Source organism: Rhamphochromis longiceps, linkage group LG3 (genome assembly GCF_057381845.1).
Source record: "Rhamphochromis longiceps isolate RC_006_pf linkage group LG3, R_longiceps_female_GT1.1, whole genome shotgun sequence".
Taxonomy (NCBI): Eukaryota; Metazoa; Chordata; class Actinopteri; order Cichliformes; family Cichlidae; genus Rhamphochromis; species Rhamphochromis longiceps.
In genome coordinates, this window is record NC_140559.1 from 35158068 (window position 1) to 35177835 (window position 19768).

The 19768-nt window shown below is 42.1% G+C and overlaps 1 protein-coding gene across 2 annotated transcripts in view; it reads left to right on the forward strand.

Moving 5' to 3' along the window:
* nhsl2 (NHS-like 2) overlaps positions 1–19768 on the forward strand; it is a 192256-nt gene that overhangs the window by 91965 nt on the left and 80523 nt on the right. The window contains exon 1 of one of the 2 annotated variants that reach the window (XM_085395555.1): positions 9544–9916. The exons of the other annotated variant lie outside the window; for it this stretch is intronic. Coding sequence (XP_085251681.1) covers positions 9892–9916 — 25 coding nt within the window. The 5' untranslated portion in view covers positions 9544–9891. Of the gene's footprint in view, positions 1–9543; positions 9917–19768 lie in introns of those variants that run through there. 2 annotated transcript variants of the gene reach the window in all.

Sequence of the window (19768 nt, forward strand, 5' to 3'; positions counted from 1 at the left end):
GGGTCATTGTTCCATCCATTTATCTCTAACTTTCCCCATCTCTCCATCAGCAAAGGCTCCAACCCATTCACACCCCCATTTATATCATTTGTGCTTCGATTCATTTATCATTTAGCTCACGTTCATTTACCCAAACATCCATCTCTCCTTCCAGTTTCCTTCATCTTGGCTCTCAGGTTTGAATGAACTAGGTCAATTTGTCGTATAACTCTTTGCTGATAAACTCTCTGTGTGTGTGTGTGTGTGTGGGTGTGTGTGGGTGTGGGTGTGTGTGTGTGTGTGTGTGGGTGTACCCTATACACTTTAAATCCAAAGTGTGTTCTTGTGCAAATTCTAATGTTTCATGTTTTACACATTTTGAGTACAACTTGCCACATGCTGCAGTGTTGTGCATGCACAAGTGTGTGTGTGTCTGTGTGTGCAACTGCTCGGGTGCACTGCCCAGTCCTGCACGGTTGGATGGGATTACTAGTGGTCTCTTTAATTATCTCTGGGGGCGAACGAGGTAGAGATAGTGTGCAGGAAAGAGAGAGAGCGAGAGAAATGGGAGATGGGGAGAAGCGGAGATGACAGCCCTTGTAAATCTGAAGCTCTTACTCGCTTCCTCATCGAATGATTAAGGGGGAGAAGGGGAAGAGGAATTGGATAGGAAAGGATGGAGAAAGAGAGGGATACAAGAGAGGGGGCAGTGGGAGGAAGATGATGAAGCAGAACAAGAGGAAGATTGGCTGGGGCAGAAACGACGAAGAGGAGAAAGATAAGGGAGCAAAATTAGAGGAGGTGAAAAAAAATTGATGAAGTGCTTGGAGGGGAGGAAGAGAAGGATGTTGCGCTGCAAAACACACATGCAAAGTGTTTATGTCGCTTTGCAGAGCTGCATAGAGCCGAGCTGAGAGAGTAAACACACCCATATGCTCAGTCTCCTTCTGGAGAACAGTGTGTGTGTGTGTGTGTGTGCGTGTGTGCGTGTGTGTGTGTGTGTGTGTGCGTGTGCGTGTGCGTGTGCAGCATGTATGTACGTTTTAACAGAAGCCGACAGCCAACTGGCCTCCGTGCACCTGCAGTGGTGCAATAATCAGCACAAGACGTTTCCTGATATGTTTGACCTTGACTTTAATCGGCATCCAGAGCACATTCATCATCTTTCACACCACAGTGACGGTCACCAGGTGCTGCATCACATACACTACTGGTTCATTTTCTGAGATTACTGGTGTGATGACGACACAGTCAGACACAAGAGGTGTAATTGCTGCTTAACGGGCAAAAAGGAGGAACCGTATTTTTTTCACAGTGAAATGAAAGAAGCTTTGGTCAGGACAGCTGGTCGTTTGGCGAGGAGGAATGTGCGAAATTCCTCGTGAGGATTTCTTTAGCAGTTCTTGGCTTTGAAAAATGAAACCTAAAATGTTGTTGTATTGCAGGAAGTCCTCAGACTGATGAGGTCAGATTGGATGTTTCGTTAAAGGTCTTAGAAGCAAGTCTCGCTGTCTTGAAATGCCTCCAGGAACTTACTTGGGTGGCTAATTATAACTTTAATTTCAGGGAAAACTGGTACGCAGTGGGTCAAAGCTCAGTTTGACTGACTGATCTTTTTAGAAGTGTTTTTAACCTGGACATAGAGGAGTCAATTTATATAGTTATCAGTGCAATGTGGGTAGAGTGATGAATGGTTGCTGCTAACAAGTTGAGTGGATTATGCTTACAATTATAGATAAACTACTTTTTCTTTATGTTTTTTCTATTTACCTATATAGTATTTTTTCTTTTCTTTTAATGTTTATTGAAGCTTTGTGAAGGCAGTGTGAGAGAGAAAACCCAAACAATCAGACAATCCCCTACAAGCAAGCACGACTGTGGAAAGGAAAACCTCCCTTTCAACAGGAAGAAACTTCCAGGTTCAGGGTGACCATCTTATGAGTTGAAAAGAGAAGAGACAAAGAAAAGCACAGGAAAATGGGACAAAACACCAAGTATGGGCAAGGGAAGGCAAAAATGAATGATGTAGTGGTGTACATAAACACCTGGTGCTATGAAGTCACAGACCTGCCCATGATGTACCCCACATGTTTCCCCGTAACAGCTGGGATGGACTGGGATTGTACTATACTACAAGATCTTTAACATACGACAGAGCCTGATTATTTATGACTTTGTATGTGAGGTTTTGGAATTCAACACTATTTATAATGAAGAGATGCCAGTTACAGGAGAAACATGTATAAGGAGGAGGAGTGACACTCAAACAATCCTCAGAACAAATGTCTAAACCTATTTAGTCAAAGAAATCTTTTGCAGAAACAGAAAACATATAAGGCTGGATCTTTGTCTCTGTATTCATTTAGATAGAGGACTTTGAGATTGATTTCTATCGCCACCTCTGCTGGGATTAAACCACCAAAGATTTTTGGAGACATTATTCAAAAGCCAAATATTGTAAACTATGAATGGACAGGGTTAGGGGTACTTGGACCTGACAGGTTAAATATCTGTCCGGAGGTTTTACCAAGATGGCTGCTTAGGAGTTCATTCAAGTTCAGCGGGTAGAGTGTGTCATTTGCTAATTGGATGGTTGGTGTTTCAATCCCTGGTCCTCCAACAAAGGATCCTTGGATAAAATAGATCCATTGGAAAAGCATTTGTTTGATTAAAGCTTGTAGTAAAAACACTTTGAGTCCTCAAAGTGAGTAGAAAAGCACTATATATATCCATTTACCTCAGCTTGGATTTTTGTTGTCGAGCGGATAAGCTGACCCCAGCAGCATTATCATGTGAAGTCTGTGCATACATGGCCTATGACATTTTTATTTTGGTGCACCGCAAATCTCAGTGAATACCTGTTAGTCAGACGGTGTAGGCACATCAGTAATTTCTGCCTTTGGATGTTCCGATGAGGGGAGTTTTAATGTTGTTAGACTATTTAGCTGCTAATTTCTCACATTAACTTCCAATTTCTCCTCCTTCTGATGTTTTTTAAATGCCTTCCCCTGTTTACTTCAAGCCAATTAAAACTCGAATCGCAGGATATCCAACACAGATTTTCTTCACGTGGGAAACCCTCAGTGGACAACCTCTGTGTAGTTTTCATTCTTTCTTTGAGTAAATGAAGCCTTTTCCAGTTTTTAACCTTCTTTTATCCCTTTATGTTTGCTCTCTGTTTCAATTAGAGGGATGTGGATCAATTCATATATTCATATATCGTTACCTGCGCTGGCATTGGTATGGGATCGACGCAGTGAATGCAGGTCTCTTTGTTATTTGTAATCGCTGAAATGAAATGGCTCTGACTTCAGGGCTTATGACATTCCTAATCACCAGAGTTTGTCTTTGTTTGTTTTGCTGTATCACACTTACACGTAATGAAGGCTGTAAAAATCCACAAGCTGTGATTATTCAGACTTTAACTGCATAGATGGGAATCTCTTGGCCAAATCGTGGCACCGGCGTAAGGGATGATGGTGGTTTTGACAGAGAGATCATCTAGTCTGAGCCGGGATTTCTGCCTCGTTCCCATCTCATCGCCTTTTCCCTGTCCCTGCTTTTACCTCTCCCTCTTTCACCCATCAGCTGTCTCCTGATTCTCCAACTTTTTTACCCCCTGGCTCTTCACTCGCACACACATCTCGCTGTTGCAAACGCATGAATGCACAGAGTGGTTGTAGATTTTCTCTGTGATCACTCTGGCCCATCGCACCTCAGCTGCTATGCAACCGATCACATGATGACACGTTTCCTTTGTTCCTGTCTCCGTGCTCCAAAACATCCAAAATATTCATTTTTCCCACCTCTTGCACTGCCTTTGTTTGCTCTTCTCACTTGCTTCTTCGCGTCGAGAGATGTGACCGACCATGCAGACGCATGGCGGACGTGTTCATTCATACATTTTCAAAGCGGTGATGTCATTCCCAGCGCTGGCAGGCAACCTGCAGCAGGAGAGGGAGAAGGAGAGGAAGAGTGTGAGGGATGGGGAAAGAGGGGTGTGTGGAGATAATTAGATGGAGGTGAGGAGGGAGGGTTCTGAGAGAACGATTGAGAGATCTGAGGTTAGATACTTGATGTCAGAGAGAGAGACAGAGAGAGGCAAGAGATGCAGGGAGGATAAAGACACGGGGAGGAAGAGGAGGGAACAAGAGTTTCTGGAAGATCGACAAGGGAAGCAAAAAAGAGAAGATGAGGAAGATGAAGACGAGGCAGATGAATGTGAGAAGACAGGAAACAGAGCCTGGGAACTTGTGTTTGGAGGGGAGGGTGGAGTGGTGGGGGGATAGTGTTGCTATGGCAATTGTACAGGTGTTAAAGCAGGTCAATCGAATGCCGGTCGGCCCTCTGCCAGTGGCCAGTGAGCACGTGGGTGCCTCTGGATGCACTCGCTGGTTTGTCCATTCATTAGCAGCCGAGTGTGCGTCGCCTGCTGATCGGTTAGAACAGCGCATCTTCATCCTTTGTAACTCTTCTTCTGACAGTTGTACTCAGTACTGCATCATTTAGGCAAGCGCACATAAACTCATAAACATTTCCCCCGTCTGAGTTTAATAGTTCAATATCTGCTCAGCCTCCATCGCATTTCAATAAACCCAACTGTTATACTCTGAACAACAGAATAAAGACTATTGAACAGGAAGTGCTGGTCTTGACTGAAATTGGGCCTCTAAGTTGCCTCTAAAATGCATCCACTGTGGTATTACAGGATGGCATTGGCTTTTATCCCTCTCCTTGCTCATGAGAATTTTGCTGCTACTCACAAGGATGGGGATGAATAGGAGCTTCAAAACGGGACTGAAATCTTCAGCTGAAGTCAGAAAGAATGTCTGACTTCAGGGAGGCAAGAACAGATAACAGCCTCGCTGCTGCAAAGTAAGGACCTTATGATATAAAGATCACTGAAAATATGCTTTATTATGCATGGCCTTCATTGTCAAATACATATATATGAGGGATTAGTTAAACCTTGCGAGTACCGTCCTGGGCTCTCTTTTGCCTTTAGAACTGCTGCAGTTCTTCCTGACACAGATCCAACAAGGCGCTGGAAGCATTCCTCAGAGCTGTTGGTCCATGTTTCCATGACAGCATCATGCAGTTGCTGCGCCCTAAAGGTGCAGCATCTGTGTATTAGACTGAGATATGGTGACTGTGGTTACCATATGAGTATTTATATATTTTACCAAAAAGCTTGGCAGATAGTTTTGTAAGCAGGGCTCTAAACAAAGTCCTTAAAGTCATGTTTTCAGGGTTAATATTATACTACAGGCAACTTTAACCATGATTTCACATGTCAAAGAATCAGCAGCAGATAATAAAAGTGAAGTCTGATTTAGTCACCCATTTGGAAATAGACACAATCAGGTGCATGTAGCCTTCACATCAGCTTTCATCAGGTTTTATGCAAGAAAAGAGAGAGAATATCAACAATATTTCAATTTAGTTTGGTTTAAAATCTTCATACCTGCAAAATGTAAAATAAAAATCAAAGCTTTCCTTCTTAGAAACACGTGTGAATATGTCTTCAAGTGTATTTAAGTGGTTGGACAGCTACCAAACCCTCAACTTTGCCGTTCTCTGACAAACATTTTAAAGTGGATATATTAATAAGATATATTAATCTTTAAATGTCCAGCACTAGTATAAAGATACTTTCTGCACATTTGCATTTGACCGAGTTACAGCTGAGAGAAGGCGTACGAGTTTTGATGCAAATTGCAGCAATCAGGAGTCGAGAGTTTTAGAGCACCTTTAGTGCTCCTATTAGCTGTGAGTCACATCCTCTGTTACAACTCCAACTGACCTTATCAACAAAGCAGCCAAATCTGCGGATTAAACTAGCACTAAAAGAGAAAAAACAGCAAGAAAGTCTCATTTTCTTCTGCGCCTTCGTCCCTCGGAACCAGCTTGAGCTTTGTGGTTTGGTCTGCAGGTCGCTTTTCACACCATTAGTAGACAAAAAACACTTTCCAATAGTTTTTAAACCGCAGTGAAGTGCTAACAAAAGGTTCAAGAAAAACACATTTTTTTTAAACTGATTATTATCTTTTTACTTTATGGAGGGCTTGAGAAGAATCCTCAGGAGTTAGATGCTCTTGGGGTGGCTGTAGCTCAGGTGGCAGAGCAGGTCAGCTCTGCCTAATCAGAAGGTCGGTGGTTCGATCCCAGGCTGCCTCCTGGCTGCATGCCAAATATCCTTGGGCAAGATACTAACCCCATGTTTGCCTACTGGTGGTGGTCAGAGGGCCCGGTGGCGCCAGTGTCCGGCAGCCTCGCCTCTGTCAGTGCGCCTCAGGGCAACTGTGGCTACAATGTAGCTTGCCATCGCCTGTGTGTGAATGTGTGAATGACTGAATGTAGTGTGAAGCGCTTTGGGGTCCTTAGGGACTAGAAAAGCGCTATACAAATGCAGGCCATTTACCATTACTCTTTTTGCAGGTTTTGTCCTAAACTGAGACGCTGAGATAAGGACAGCTGCATTAAACCCGGATTGAATGTGTTTTATCATAGAAGTTATTTATTTTGTGTTTGTGCAGCCACTGAAACACTCACGACGGCGTACTAAACCGCTAAGACTTCAATCTGAGCGTTGCAGACGCCAGCTCCGCACCCCTGCAGTTTTCTTGTTGTTTCTTGACACGGAGCCCGTCTTTGTTCGGAGAGCAGTTTGTGCCTGTGATGAAGAGGAAACATTGCTGCTGAGTCATCGTATACGAAGCTCTGAGGGTTACACACGCAGCGGTTGAGCACCTGCTTGTATGTGTGTGGGTGAGATCACGTTCCTGCATACTTAAAACATGTAATTAAGGACTTTGCGGAGCTTCACTGATGCTCTGGTGTCTCAAGAATATATCAAACCTGCTGAGGAGTCTTTAACCTTCAGTTATCTGAGTGATATTTGCAGCAGAGCTCCTCCTGAACTCCCAGTTTCCTTTGAGCCGCTGAGCAAAGCTTCAGACTTACTCACTGGTTACTGAGCAGCAGCTTCTCTGTCGGGGGTTTAGTGCCTTGCTGAGAGGAACCGGTGCTGTTGTATTTAAAGGTGGAGGGAGGATTAATCATATGTGCTCCCTGGGTGGCAGATCTGCATACTCAGCATCCGGGCCAGCGCCCAGGCCAGCAAATGTCCCGTACTAACAACACCTGTCATTGAATTGGTTGCACTAATTCTTCCTTTGCTGTGCATCCATTGTATGTCTTCTCGCCATTGTGTGGTGGCATCTTGCTGAGGGCTTTGTCCATAATTTTCCTCCTGCAGTGATTATTTTGAGATCTACAATTCTGCTGATGGTGAGTTTAGCTCATTTTGCTGTGGATAGAGACGTAAGCGCCGCTTTATTCCACAGTTAGCTTGTTTTTTTTAGCTGTGATAGATTTAACCCAGCTTAGTCCTTTAAGTCCACATCCTGTTACAAAAGTAATAGTTTAATAATCATATAAATCACAACGAAACACAGCATCAGCATATTTTGTTTCTCTTTTTATGCCATGTTGAAGCTACGTTAAGAAGAGAGATGAGGATCAGTGAGCAGCAGTATGGCTTCATGTTCAGACGGAGCACAACAGATGTGATGTTTGCTTTGTGTTGATGAAAAAGTATAGAAGGAGCTTTACTGTGTCTTTGTCGATCTACAGAAAGCGTGTGATAGGGTGAGAGAAGAATGTATGGTTTGGTGACAGTGACACTGACAAATCTAAGAATCGCAGTAACTCAACCACAAAGTGTCAGACGGCATAAAGCTACAGAGCGAGGTCGTTGAGTCACCAACACTCTGCTTGCTCAATAACTGCACTGATCCAAACCTCCATTGGGTTTAACATCAGCACAAAACTGTAGGCTGGTAATTCATGACAAGAATTTCCATCCTGCAGCTGCTGTAGGTGATCAGTATTTATTTATGTTTTCAAGATTTCTTACCTTACAGTACGTCAACAAAATTCTTTGATGAGAGTGAAAAAATCTCCAACTACAGTGTTGACTGACTCAACTTTGGTCAGTCAAACTCTAGACTTGATTGTCTTGTCTTCAGCCTTTTTTAGGAACAAACCAAAAATGGTGCTTTGCCTCAGCCACTAACAAAACACAGCAGATTATCTAAATCCACCAATTCAGCAATTCTGTAGCTTTTTCTTTTATATTTAATTATCAAATCCATATTATTCTTATCAGTATCACGTTGGTTACATTTTTAAATGGAACAAACATCTAATTGTTTATACCTTTCCCCCCTTTTCCTTTTCCTCTGTTGGTTTGGCCAGGGTGCTTTCCTTCCTCTCTTACTTCCTGAAAACACCGGAGGTGGCGGCATAGGTGACCTGCAGCGCTCGCACACTTTGTCATTGCCTGAATGCATACGTGTGAATGAGGTGTGTTGTTGTGAAAGTGACAATCCAGCCAGGAAAACATCTTTCAGCTCTGGCATGTTGTGATTGTTTGGCATCTGAAAATGTGTAGCAGCAGAAGTAAAATGAGCTTAATAATAATGTTCTGATCTTAAATATGTTCAACAGGCTGATAAAGCTGCACTGCAAGTGTTCTGCAGCCTGTTCTAAATGACTGCATTAACCTGCTGTGCAGTTTCTATAGCCATGGGAATGTGCTGTATTAGCTCGCCGTGTGCACAGCTTTAAATATAACCAGCTATTATGACCGGAAACAAATATGCTGCTGGTATCAGAGACCTCGGGCTCTACAAGGACACACTAATTGGCAAGATGTTGAAAAGACGACTATAAAAAGACGTTCCTAAAATGGATCGACAAGCGAAAGGGCGCTCTTCCTCCTCAACATCACTGCCACCTCCACACACGAATAGCACTCTGAAACCCAGACCTTTCTTGCTATGAGCTAGCAGCACTACACCATCATACTACCTTAGCGTACTTTTAAGACTTTTACCATCCAGATGCAAAAGGGCTTAATGACACATAACCACATCAGATCTATATCTGAACACAACCTTTTAACGTGGTTTTCTTTCGACTGATCCCTTTTGGATCATTTGCTTCCATCTCACTGTCTCCTTCACCCTGTCCTCCTTAGTCTGGCTGATAAACAAGAGACGCTGATCACATACGTCCGTCTCGGCTCTTGTTTGAAAGGTCAGGCTTCAGTAGGTGACACAGACAACACAAATTTGGTCTACAGGCAGAGAGAGAGAGATAAACTGCGAGGACTCTTAGATAATGGGGAGGTTTCCTTCCTGCAACAGTAAATGTTTCCCACCCTGCACTTCTTGTAGTTTGTGCAGTTTAAAGCATGAAATATCTGAAAATACCCTGGCATGCTGATATTTATTGATTTTATTCTTCACATGCATGCTTAGCTCATTAATAATAGTGCTAGTCATCAGTTGTAAAGACCATATGAATGTAGTCCCCAGGAATGCATGCAGGGCTGCAGGAAACATGTTAGTGTTTTTATTTTCTTCCACTTCTTAGGGCTGCTGATCACCTCTTAAACACTTAAGATTCCTTTATGCTGAGAGCAGCGAGGGAGAAAGGAGGAGGGGAAGTGGCTGGAAGTGGGGGAGGAAGAGTGAGGGTGGGGAAAAAAAAGGAGTGGGAAGGCACAACACCGGGCACCATCAGTTTCCTCCCTTTCTCCTCTCTCACCCTCTGACAGAAAGCGTCCTTTTCCCCCTGCACACTATTCCGTCTTCTCCCCTCCGGTCCTGCTGGATCTTATTCCCCCCTCTCTCGCTCATATTTGCCTGCTGACACGCTCGGAGCCACAGCCTGAATGAGTCACTGGGTTTACCTCAACAGGCAGCTGGCCTCTCTTCCTCCTCCTCCTTCTCTTCTTCTTCTTCTTCTTCGTCTTTTTGCCCTCTCTCCCTCACCTCTTTTTCCTCCTCTGAGGCTATATGGGTGTGAAAGTTGGTGTGCCGGATAGACTTTAGAAGCTCGGACATGGAAGTTTTCTGGGCCAGACTGGGTAAGAGACGTTTAAAATGGTTTCTTTTTTTTGTGGAGGGATGAAAAGTGCAGAAAAAGTTGGAGCAGGGAGCGGAGTGGTACTGAAACGAGGAGCACAGCTACTTGTGATGATTATAAATTCTCAGGAATGTCACACTTGACGTTGGTGAGGATGGCGTGATTGCCGTGTAGCATGTGTGCCTCATTTCGGGGTGTTTAACTTAGCTTTGGGTGCGTTTCTTTGTAGCTGGGATGCTTTTCTGGCATTAGGAGGCTAAATTTTTTATCCTGCATGGAAGTGAACACTTGTGTGCTGTGAGGGGCAGCGGCACCGTGGTGTCTGGTGTTTGTCATTGCCACTTTGAATTTCACAGGATGTTAGAAAAGAGAAAACAATGAAAAGCAGCACAGAGCAAACTGAGGTACTGTTTTCCATTCAGGCTTTGGGATGAAAGCTGAATTAAATCACTTTAAAGATCAATAAATAATTTAATTTCTTCATTTTTCACCTTGATTATTTTTCAAGTGTTGAAATCGTGTTCTGAGCTTGTTCCAGGATCTGCATCCACTTATCAAATGGAAATATTCTCCATGTGTTTTGCATAATTTTACTCACATTTCCCCCCAGTTTTTGGTCAGAAGCATCAGAGCTGGGAATGTTAGCATTTAACCACATTAATACTGATGATAACTTTGTTTTTGAAGCCTCTTTGCTTGTCTAACAAACTGCTTTGTAAACTGCTTTCAAAGTCAAATTGCTAAATTCAAACAGGAAGCCAGCAATTAGGGCCAAAAACAAAACAGGTTAAAGCGAACGAAAAGTTAAGATAACAAATAGAAAATACTAATTGTTCACATTTGAAAAGAGTAATTATTTGATAAAATACACAAGAAAAATAAAAATGAGTCATAAACAATAAAAAACTTTCCATTTTAGACAAAAACACATTGTTTGCTTTGGAAAGAAATTAAATGGGTTTTTTTATGTGCTTCACTTAAAAATTTAAGTTCTTAGTTTTCTTATCTGCTCTGATAGTGTACAAAGTATTGGATCTACACACACATTTATATGTAAAGTGTCATCGATTTTGATCATAAGCTACAAAGAGACGGTGCTCACCATGCATCGTCACTTTGTAGCTCTCGTGTAGTCCCTAAAATAAACACTAGACCATCCAGTCGTGCAGAAAACCCACCAATGTATTTACCACCAGCAATTAAAGGTGTGCTTCCCGCCCATCAGTAGTCGCTTCAGTCGCTCATCTCAGAGCGGAAATACGTTTAACTCAGGACCCGCCCACTTTAAGTCACAGGCAGTTATTTCACATTGAATTTTATTCAGGTTTGATTTTGGCTGCTGCTGCACTGAGTCTGTTTCTGTGGGGAACAGATCTTTGAGGGTCCTTTTTATCAGCTATGAGTTTCATATATTATCATAAATAAATATTTTTGTAATTTTGAAGCAAGTGTTTTTTTTATTTGGAGTGGACATTTCCAGCAAATGCACTACTCGGTGTTCATCAGGAACTATTTGAAGTTTCTCACGCACAAAGCACCCACTCTCAACTTTGACTGTGTGATAATGATATGGTAGACTTATGACATGCTAGCTTTAATTGACTTTAACTTTGCACTGGGACTCAGATTTAGTTATAGTTTTAGAAAAAGCATGCAGGGCTACCTATAGTGACCCCTTTTGGCAAGGGAGAAGCTGGAAAATTTATTTATTCATTGTTGTAGGCAAGGTACAAGATTTTAGGTCCCAGAAACTGGTTTCCATTTGTTGTTTGAGTTCTAATGGCCAATCAAATTCAAACCAACTTTGGTTGCATTGCATGTAAACAGACTGTGTGACAAGCAAAAGAGCAATCTCCAAACTAATAGCAACTGTTACAATCACGGCGCTGTAAATTAAGTGTCTGTTTGAAGAGGTATTCACTCTGGAGAGGCGTTTCCAACCATCACAAATATGCTCCCTCTAAAATCCCAACTGCATGGTGTTTGCTGTGGATGATGCTGTGTGTCAGTTGAATGCTGATTAGTTGACAAACGGCTGGTAGTGACAACGAAGAAGTGTGAAAAGTGTGAAAAACGAAAACGTAACAATCAAAACATCCAGCAGTAAGAGCACAGACGGCTCAAGTGGACACTTGACTCTTTGTAACACTCTGGTGTCACTTCAGCTGTTTGTATGTCAGAACTTTGTTCTTCTCCACAGCTGGCAGAGGGACCAGCAACATCACAATCAGACCATTTGTACCACATGACACTGCCAACACCTGACAGCAGACGCTTTCTGCAGGTAGACGGGCAGTCCGTAGCTACCACTGCTGAGCCATTATTCCCCCATTAGGCTTTCATTACCCTTAAAAACATATTAACGGCAATAACTGGAGAACAGAGCAGGAAGTCTTGGCCAGGATATCCATCATAAACTGTTCTGGATATCCACTGGAAGTTGGAAGTTTCCGCCAGCAGAAGCCAAATTAGCAGGCTAGCTGATGGCTTCCCAGGTCAGGCAGTTAGTACCATTTCCTTCAACCCTAATTTTAATATATCAACTTGGTCTGTATGACATGAAGTTTTTCACCTTTTTCTCATATTTCACACAAAATTAATAATCACTTAACTCAAAAACAGCAAGAAAAAATAACTACTAGAGTGCAATGCACATGACATTAGTCGAATTTAAGCAGACTTTGGTTTTGCTGTAAGAACTGTTGGTGTGACTTGAGGAGGCAGACTGGTTTGCAAGCGTCTCATCGCCACTGAAAGGCTCTTTGTGTGTCGAGGAGTTCACACTTTGCACTTTGCGTGTCTTTTTCACCCTCAGAAAACCTCCGCACATGGCTGTTGCAGACCCACAAGGTCAGCCGAGGTCATCTGAGGATGTGTGTGTGTGTCTGTGTGTGTGTCTGGCTCATACACACACACACACACACACACACACACACACACACACACACACACACACACACACACACACACAAATATATTGGCTTGAGTGTGTTGCTGAAAGTGCATTTTTACTTTGGCTTGTGGTTTGGTACTAAGCTACTGTAGTTTCCAATAGCCATTACAATATCCCACACACACACACACACACACACACACACACACACACACACACACACACACACACACACACACACACACACACACACACACACACACACAGTTGTGGTTCTCTTTTGCACCATTTTACACTCCAGTGTGGAAAAATGAAGGAAGGCATAGTCACACGCATACACACCACACTCATTATCTCTCTCTTTTCTCCCTCTTCATTCTCTCTCTTACACTCTCGATCTTTTCCCTCTTCTGCCCAATTTAATATGAAAATGAAAGGAGAAAGAAATCATTGAATTTTTATGCAGATGAGTTGCTAAATGTGGCGCCCCGATTGTGGGATGGGCCGTGGCTTCGATGGACTGAGTGACGGCCATGAAGGGAGGAGGAAGGCAGAGGAGCGGGGGCATGTTTGTGCAGTGTTAATTTAAACTCAGTAGAGTTTTATATTTTTGGCGGCAAGCGAGCGACTGATGGATTTCTTCAGTGTGACAGATTACGGGTGCTGCTGGAGGCAGCAGTGGCAGCTTTGTGTGAAGTAATGGTCTGATGCAGATACATAAAAAGTCTGAATCACATCCAAATAATATCAGAATTATAATGAGACAGCGTAACAGCTGCTAAGACACAGAAAAAACATTTTTTACTTAGTAAAATGAACAGTTTCCAGGTGTTAAAGTCAGTGGGGGAGCTTGGCAATTTTTTTAAGGTTTCTTGAGGTGAGACCATCACATTACACTGGAGTAAGTAATGGAGTTTCTCCTGCACTGCTCATTTGTTTTGGTCATTTACTTAAGCAGGCATGACTGATGTTTACACAGTTTCCTTGCGCCTGCCTGGCGCTCCACTCCAACTTCCTCCCACAGTCCAATGTACGGTTAGGTTACCTGGTGATTCAAAATTAGCCATTGGTGTGAATTTGAATAGCTGTCTTTTTCTCTGTGTTAGCCCTGCGACAGTCTGCCAAGCTGTACAGGGTGTACCCCATCTAATACCCCATGATAACTTGAATAGGAACATCTCTGATAACAGTAAAGCAGATATGGGGAAGATTGATGGATTGATGGATGGATGGATGGATTATAAGATTATTACACCAGCTAATGGCTGATGGGGCAGTTAAAATCTGTCTAGGTGTGAGCAAAAACCTGCTAGAACATGGTTATTGATGTAACTACAGTTCTGTGAGTATCTAGGTAGACATCAAAGATTATTTTCTTTTTCTTTCTTTCTTTTCCTTTTCCACAAATGATGGAGTTTTATTGGTTTGTTAGTAGATCAAGGTTTCAAATCAGCATCACCTACGCTGAGCTACGTACTGTTGGTTTTTGCAGGACTGCATGCAAGCGCTGTTGCATACTCTCTCAACAGGCCTACAGAAATGGACCCAAACACAGTACTGTAAATCCTCCATATGATGGTCAGTCTAAATTTCAGAGGTTTTTTTTAGGTCTACCTACTTCACTGTGACATAGATTAGGAAAACAAAACAAACATATAATTAAGTCTTAATCTTGTTTCATTTCTCAACAATTATATAAGCATTGATATCAATTCGCAAAAGAGTTTTACTGAAAATTTCAGCTTTACAATTCACAAAGCTGCTTTTGAATGTTGGTCTGATTTGCTGTCCTCTAGCTGCTTAACCGCAGTCTGAACACACAGTTCAATCATCTCTCTCATTCAACCATAAATTGATGGAGCTGCTGGTGTGAAATTGAAATGTATTGAAATATACTCTACATACCGATAATATACTTTGCTCCAGTGCGATTTACAGAAATAACATTTGCAGTGATGTTAGAAGAGCAGTAAAGAAACTCAAACTCTATTAATTTAAATTAAAGTTGGAGTTTTGGAAGCGTGTCGATGGAAATAATAAGTTTGCCAAAGGCTAAAATATGCTAGCATTAACCAGTAAATGTAAAGCCAAAAGTTGATTTTATTCCTGAACAGAGTCTTTTAGTGCAGCACCATGATTGCAATTATTTTCACCCAGCAACCAGTGACAGTGAACCAAGGAAGTTACCAACTGATCTCTAGTGCTTTGTGACCGAGGCCTAAATCAGTGACAAAATTAATTAACATAAGAAAGGAAACTTTATGTTTCTTTTTGTTTCAGATTCTATGTTTGTTTAAAACACAGTGCATTTATAACTTAACTTTAAAATAAATTTAAGTAGATTGAAAACATTACATTTAATGTTTTAACTGAAAATCTATTTGATTGATTGATTGTTGGTAATAATGTGAAATTAAATTCACATTAGCCTCATTTTTACAACATAATGAAAAATGTCAGGGTTTGGCTGGCCGGCTGAACTCCAAGGTCATACTTTGGTGATGTACTTTTTGGCCCATACTGCAAAACCGAGTGAGATGGAGGTTTGGTCTCTTGCTGCACATCCCCCCCTGAGGCGGCCAAGTAATGAGTGATGAAGCAAAGCAAAAGAAAAGGGAGAGAAGAACTGAAACTCAACTTCAGATTAAGGTTACAGAAGAGGCAGCAGAAACACAGGGCAGGTGATTTGTGCAGTGATATCAGTGGACAGCGGGCAGCTGCAATAAATTTTCTGATGCAGGTGGAAAGTGCTAACAGCAGTGGCATCGTCTCTGTGTTCAGATCTCACTGCAGCACATGAGCCTGATGATTGTACTGCGTGCTTGTGTGTGTGTGTTTGTGCAAATCTGAATTAAATGGCTGTGTAAATGATGGCTTTGACCCATAAGTGACTTTCCCTGAAGTATTTTGGCTCCATTTCAGCCTTGGTGTTTGTGTCTGTGTTCCTTCTCACTTCTCAGTCCAGCAGTTTTTCCTTCAGTTTTTCAGTCAACTTTGACATCAATTAACCAACAGCTGTCAGCTTTCAGGCTACAGAACCTTTTTGAGGTGACGTGTGTATAACTGATTAGTTTAGCTTAACGTAACAACAGGAGTTTATCCAGTTCCCTTTGTTAGCAAAGCATTTTCTACATTTCTTTCTGAGATGAGTAAGTTAGTGAGGAAATGTTTGGTGTATTGTTAAAGACTGGAGAAAATAAAGGGCTAAATCACAACAACGAACACTTCAAGGTGGTTTATATTATAAGATAGAGACTCTTGGTGCTCTCTGTGACAAACAGTTTCTTTACAACTTTACGCGCTCAGTCACTATTTTCAAGACATATTTAATAGAACCTGGTCATCATCATTGGATAAAACAGGTGCTGACTGGCTACAACATTTTGACTATAAAGTTTTAGCCAACCAGTGATTGCTGTCCTCTTTTTTATTATTATTTAATTTCAAAACCCCAGTATGGCTTCATGATGGGACTTCACTAACGATTCACAGGCTACACAGTGGCTGTCTTTGCTTCTCATTTGATAGAAAATTATGGTTTATTCCAGCTTGCTGCTGCTGTATTGTTGTTCCCCAGTAAGAAATAAGTTTGCTGTGGCTCAGTGGTTCATGCTAAATTTCCACTCTCCACCTCTAATATAGGAATTCTGGAAAATGAGGAGTTATGTGAAATGATGAGGGAGAAAAGCAGGGACCATAAACTACACTAAAACAGGAATCATTCTACATGTTCAATTTTCTGTCCAAAATAGACATTGTGCTAACTCGAGCGAAGCCTGCGAGCAGTTTCAGGTAGACAGCTTGTTTTCTTTCATTATTTCCCATTACTCTCCCTCTGCAGCAGTCCTATCTTTAAGTGTAACCCCTCCACCCCCTAGCATCCACCTGTAGGATCCTGGGGATGTTTGCTTGTCGATCCCCTAGTTTCTCTCGGTAAAGGGAAGTCATGCTGAGTTTCGAGCCTTTAGCAGACACCAAACTCAAACTACATTCTGCTCCTATAATGAACCGTTTTGCCGCAGTAATACTTTCCATTTGCACCGATCCATACAAGCTGTTCACGTCTATCAGCTAAAGATTCTGTGTGCAAAAGTCTTCTTGTCACATTTTACCCTTAAAAGGCTGATCCCTTCGTCTCAAGGAGTCAACATGCCAGGTGGCTCCACATGTTTGATTTGGCCAAGTTTCTGTTTGGTGACTTGTCTCCAGCTGGAATCAAATCAGAATCCTTTTACCCACCAAGCTAATGCATTAACTGTGTTAGTATACAGCATGAAGGGCTATTTGCTCCTGCCCTACCTCTGTTTAAATATAATCTCTGAATATTGTACCTTTGTTGCTTTTTAAGTCGTGTGGGATATTTTGCAACAAAGATTCAGTGCTGTCTGCTGAGCTAACTATAAACTTTTGTAGTGACCTAACATTTATCTTTTGCTTTGAATTGAAACAAATCCATTTTTTAAAATGTCCAATGAAGTCAAATTTGTGGTTATTTATTGTTCATCTTCAGGCTCATCGGATCATGGCGCAGCACAGGGTCTCATCTGTGTTGCTTACGTTTATTAGAGCTGTCTGGGGAACAGGAAGAGAACAGGAAATAAATGGAGTGCTGTTTCCTGTCAAGCTTGCATCTGAGACAATAGCTGGTGGAAGTAATCTGACCAAGCCACAGCCCTCCAGGGTTAATATGCGCATGTGTTGGCTGGTGTATGGCGAAGGTGTCCTGTGCACTGTCAACCCAATGAGAGCGCCATACGTGCTGACACAACGTGGAGATAAGCTTTAAAGAGGGGCAAAAGGAAAAGTAAACACATTCTTTATGGGGAGAGCTGTGGATGTAAGTCTCAGTGGGAGCTGGTTATCGGTCACCTGGTCCTAATGGGGCTTGTAGTCTGCTGTCAGACAAGGTTAACTCTATTAGAGTGGGCTGAAAGTAGAGGATGTGTGCCAAAACAAATGTGAGGGCCTGGAAACCGGCGATAAGGAGACTCTGGGGACTGTAGTCTGCTCTGACAGATGAGACCAACTGTCAAAGTGCCAGACAGGAAGCACAGCACAGCCTTGGATGGTTTTATTCTGACAATTAATTTAACTGGCGACTGCAGTGATTTAATAAAACATATAGTCCAGTCCATTTACAGTAATTTTGACTTGAGTCCCAAAACAGAGCAGAGGAAGCAGATAGGATGAGAAACATGGCACCAATTAAGGCAGACACAGCTTGAAAAGAGGGAGCTGAGGTGGAGTTGGGTTGCAAAGCAGCTTGAAGGGACAGGAAAGTATTAGGTAGGCAGTGTGGCAGTATCAGCCAAGTGGATATGGGCTGACTGGAGACCAGTTATTGTCAGCTGATAAATGGCGGCTGAGCTTGATTGCGTGGCCGGAAATAATTCTGTGCTCACTACTTTAATTCACCTGCCCTGAGATGATACACAAAGGAACAGTGCAAGGAATACAAGCACAAACCAAAACATTAAATTTGGGGGTAACAATAAAGAAACAGTTTCAGACTTGAAATATATGTTTTGAATTTTTAAAAATCCGTCTTCTTGGGAATTTTACCCCAGAGTTGCTTTTTGCTCTGTTTTGGTCTCCACCATCTCCAATGCAAAGCGCTCTTTAGCTACAAATGCTTCATGGTTTCTACCAGCCTAACTGTATTTTATTGTTTGATTCATTGTTTTTGATACTTAATCTGTTTATTTTTATCTCATTTGAATTTTTATCATACGTTATTTACTATATTAGAATGTCTCTATGACTGCTGCGTGGCAGAAGTCCGTCAAAATAAGAATTTAATTGTACAGCATAAACTTCCTGTGTTTATCTACATGTGCATATGACAACAACACTATGTCTACTTTAACTTAATTTGATTCACAGTAGATGTATTGCACTGAAAGTTGGATTTGAAATGGTATTATGCTTGCAGTGTGGGCTGTGGTGGATTAGAGGTAGCTAAAAGCTGCAAGCTTCTTTGACAAGCATGCAGAAAACATCAACCTTGCTCCTTTGATTTCATTTAAAATTGAGACTGGAAATCTCCAAAGCTTCATCTGTTGCCCACTCTCTTTTACGCATTAAATGTCCACATCTGTCATCCGGCTGTTTGCTCCCACTAGAGTACAAGAAAAGCAGCCACTGCATCGTAGACCTGGTGGGAAGTTTATCCGAATCCAGACTAAACACTAAGTAATTCCACCATTGTTATATAAAGAAAAGACGGTGTAGCTCTGATCACACCTCCAACTGCCTCATGTTTGTACTGCTCAAGTCAAGCAGCGCGGTATCAGCTGGAGGATGACGGCTTTCTCTGTGACAGGAGGCCAAAATAAAAGCGCTGGGATATACCGTCGTTTTAAAGCAGCAGCTCTGACGCTTTGCAACATGAAATATTAAATTCACGAGCGAGTGTTACTCGGTATAAAATGTTAAAGCGACATCGTGTACTGTGGCTGTGATGCAGTAATAGAAAGTAAGTGTTTCCTTGTAGCGTCTTCTTACATTTAGAGGAAACAGTCTCGGCAGTGAAACAGGATTTCCTTCTGGCTGCTGCAGACCAACTGCTGCGTGTTGCCAACACTATCACTTTCTGGCTTATTAAACTTTTATTTTGAAATTTTGTGTTGCTCTGGGAGATTTTTTTTTCTTTTTTCCCCCTTGGATATGAATTAACAGCTGTTTTGGGTGTTGGTGTGTGTGCACAGTATACCTCGGACCATCTGTGTCCTAGTGTATACGGCAGTAGGACGTGTGTGTGTGTGTGTGTGTGTGTGTGTGTGTGTGTGTGTGTGTGTGTGTGTGTGTGTGTGTGTGTGTGTGTGTGTGTGTGTGTGTGTGAGGTAAAGTGATAAAGGAAGATTGATGGTTTACAGCAGGACGAGTGTGCATTCACCTCAGGTGATAGGGTTAAAAGGTCGCAGGGAGGGACCTTGGCAGAGGAAAATGTGTGTGTGTCTG